The sequence below is a fragment of the Apium graveolens genome, unplaced genomic scaffold (genome assembly GCF_009905375.1).
Source record: "Apium graveolens cultivar Ventura unplaced genomic scaffold, ASM990537v1 ctg2675, whole genome shotgun sequence".
In the NCBI taxonomy this organism is placed as follows: Eukaryota; Viridiplantae; Streptophyta; class Magnoliopsida; order Apiales; family Apiaceae; genus Apium; species Apium graveolens.
This window is the reverse complement of record NW_027417762.1, coordinates 44502-45786: the sequence shown is the minus strand read 5'-3', so window position 1 is coordinate 45786 and position 1285 is coordinate 44502. Positions and strand designations below refer to the sequence as shown.

The 1285-nt window shown below is 40.0% G+C and overlaps 1 protein-coding gene across 1 annotated transcript; it reads right to left on the bottom strand.

Moving 5' to 3' along the window:
* Positions 1-328: 328 nt before the first annotated feature.
* Positions 329-1285, bottom strand: LOC141700663 (uncharacterized). The gene has a single exon (XM_074504374.1). The coding sequence runs from the start codon at positions 1283-1285 to the stop codon at positions 329-331; it is 957 nt and encodes a 318-aa protein (XP_074360475.1).

Below are 1285 nucleotides of genomic sequence, written 5' to 3'. Positions count from 1 at the left end.
CCCGAAGGGTAGCGGTTGCGGGTTACCTACGATAAAAAAAAATAAATAAAAAAAATCAAGTGAACACTGCACATTCGGAACTGTGTTTTCGTTTATTATAGACAGCTAATTTAAGTTTTCCTTAACATTTTCACGGTGGGACAAATGGCTTTGTCTTTTCTTTAAACCTAATACTAAACGAATATTTTTTGTATTTTCGCTTATTATTGTTAAGGAAATACATTAGTTGGAGGTTTGTTCTGAGCATTATGCATTTGAGGTAGCAATTTAGACAGCTGGTCAAGTTGTTGAGGTGTAAAGAGGAGTCCAGAGGCATCAGATGGAGTGTCTATATGAACATGGGCAGCCATTCTTGGTGGAGTATTTGGTTGAGGTCTGTGCCATCTGGGATTTGTTGTTGCAGGGCCCTTCTTGAGTTGTTTAGTGTCCCACCGGGTGTGCCATGCTTGGCATGCCACCTAGGATACCCAATGACTTGCCAACACTTTGTAGAAGAAAGGCCTTTGGCACCACAAACATTACAGGTCATATTTCGATCAGGGTTGTGCTTGCTGTACATAGCCATCAAATCAACAGAGGGTTTATTTATGTTTGAGCTTAACAAAGACCTTTGCGCCTCTTCTTGTTCTAACGTGTCACAAGCAGTTTCAACTGTAGGAAGAGGAATCTGCATCAATAAATTACTCCTATGGGTATTGTATTGCTCATCCAACCCATTTAAAAACTGAAAAAGGCGAGATTCCTCTTTCTGCAGATTAATAACTTCAAGTAGTTTCAAGACATCAGCTGTAGTAGATGTAACAGTAGGTAAAAGATTAAGGGAGTCCAACTCCTCCCAGATAGACTTCATAGCAGTGTAGTATTCAGTGATAGAGTCTGAGTTTTGCTTTAACTCGAAAACATCTCTATTGAGTTTGTACTTTCTACTACCATTAGTTAGAGAGAATCGTTTTTCAAGGTTAAACCATATGTCCTTGGCTGAAGACATGTACATAATCAATTTTTTAATGGTAGGGGAAACATTAGCTGTAAGCCAGGCAATCACCATATTATTACAGGTTTCCCACATCTCAGCCTTAGCTACATCATCAGTAGGGATAGAAACAGTACCAGTTACGAAGCCCAACTTACGTTTCGAAGAAAGATTGATTTCCATCGACCTCCTCCAGGCTCTGTAGTCCGAGGATCCTTGAAGTTTGTCCACTTGTATTGAGGCGACATTATCAGATGGGTGTAAGAAGAGAGGTGTCATCATATCTTGATAAGACACACGAGTTCCAGCCAT

Coding starts and splice junctions, on each gene's coding strand:
- LOC141700663 (XM_074504374.1), bottom strand. CDS start 1,285: ATGGCTGGAACTCGTGTGTCTTATCAAGATATGATGACACCTCTCTTC.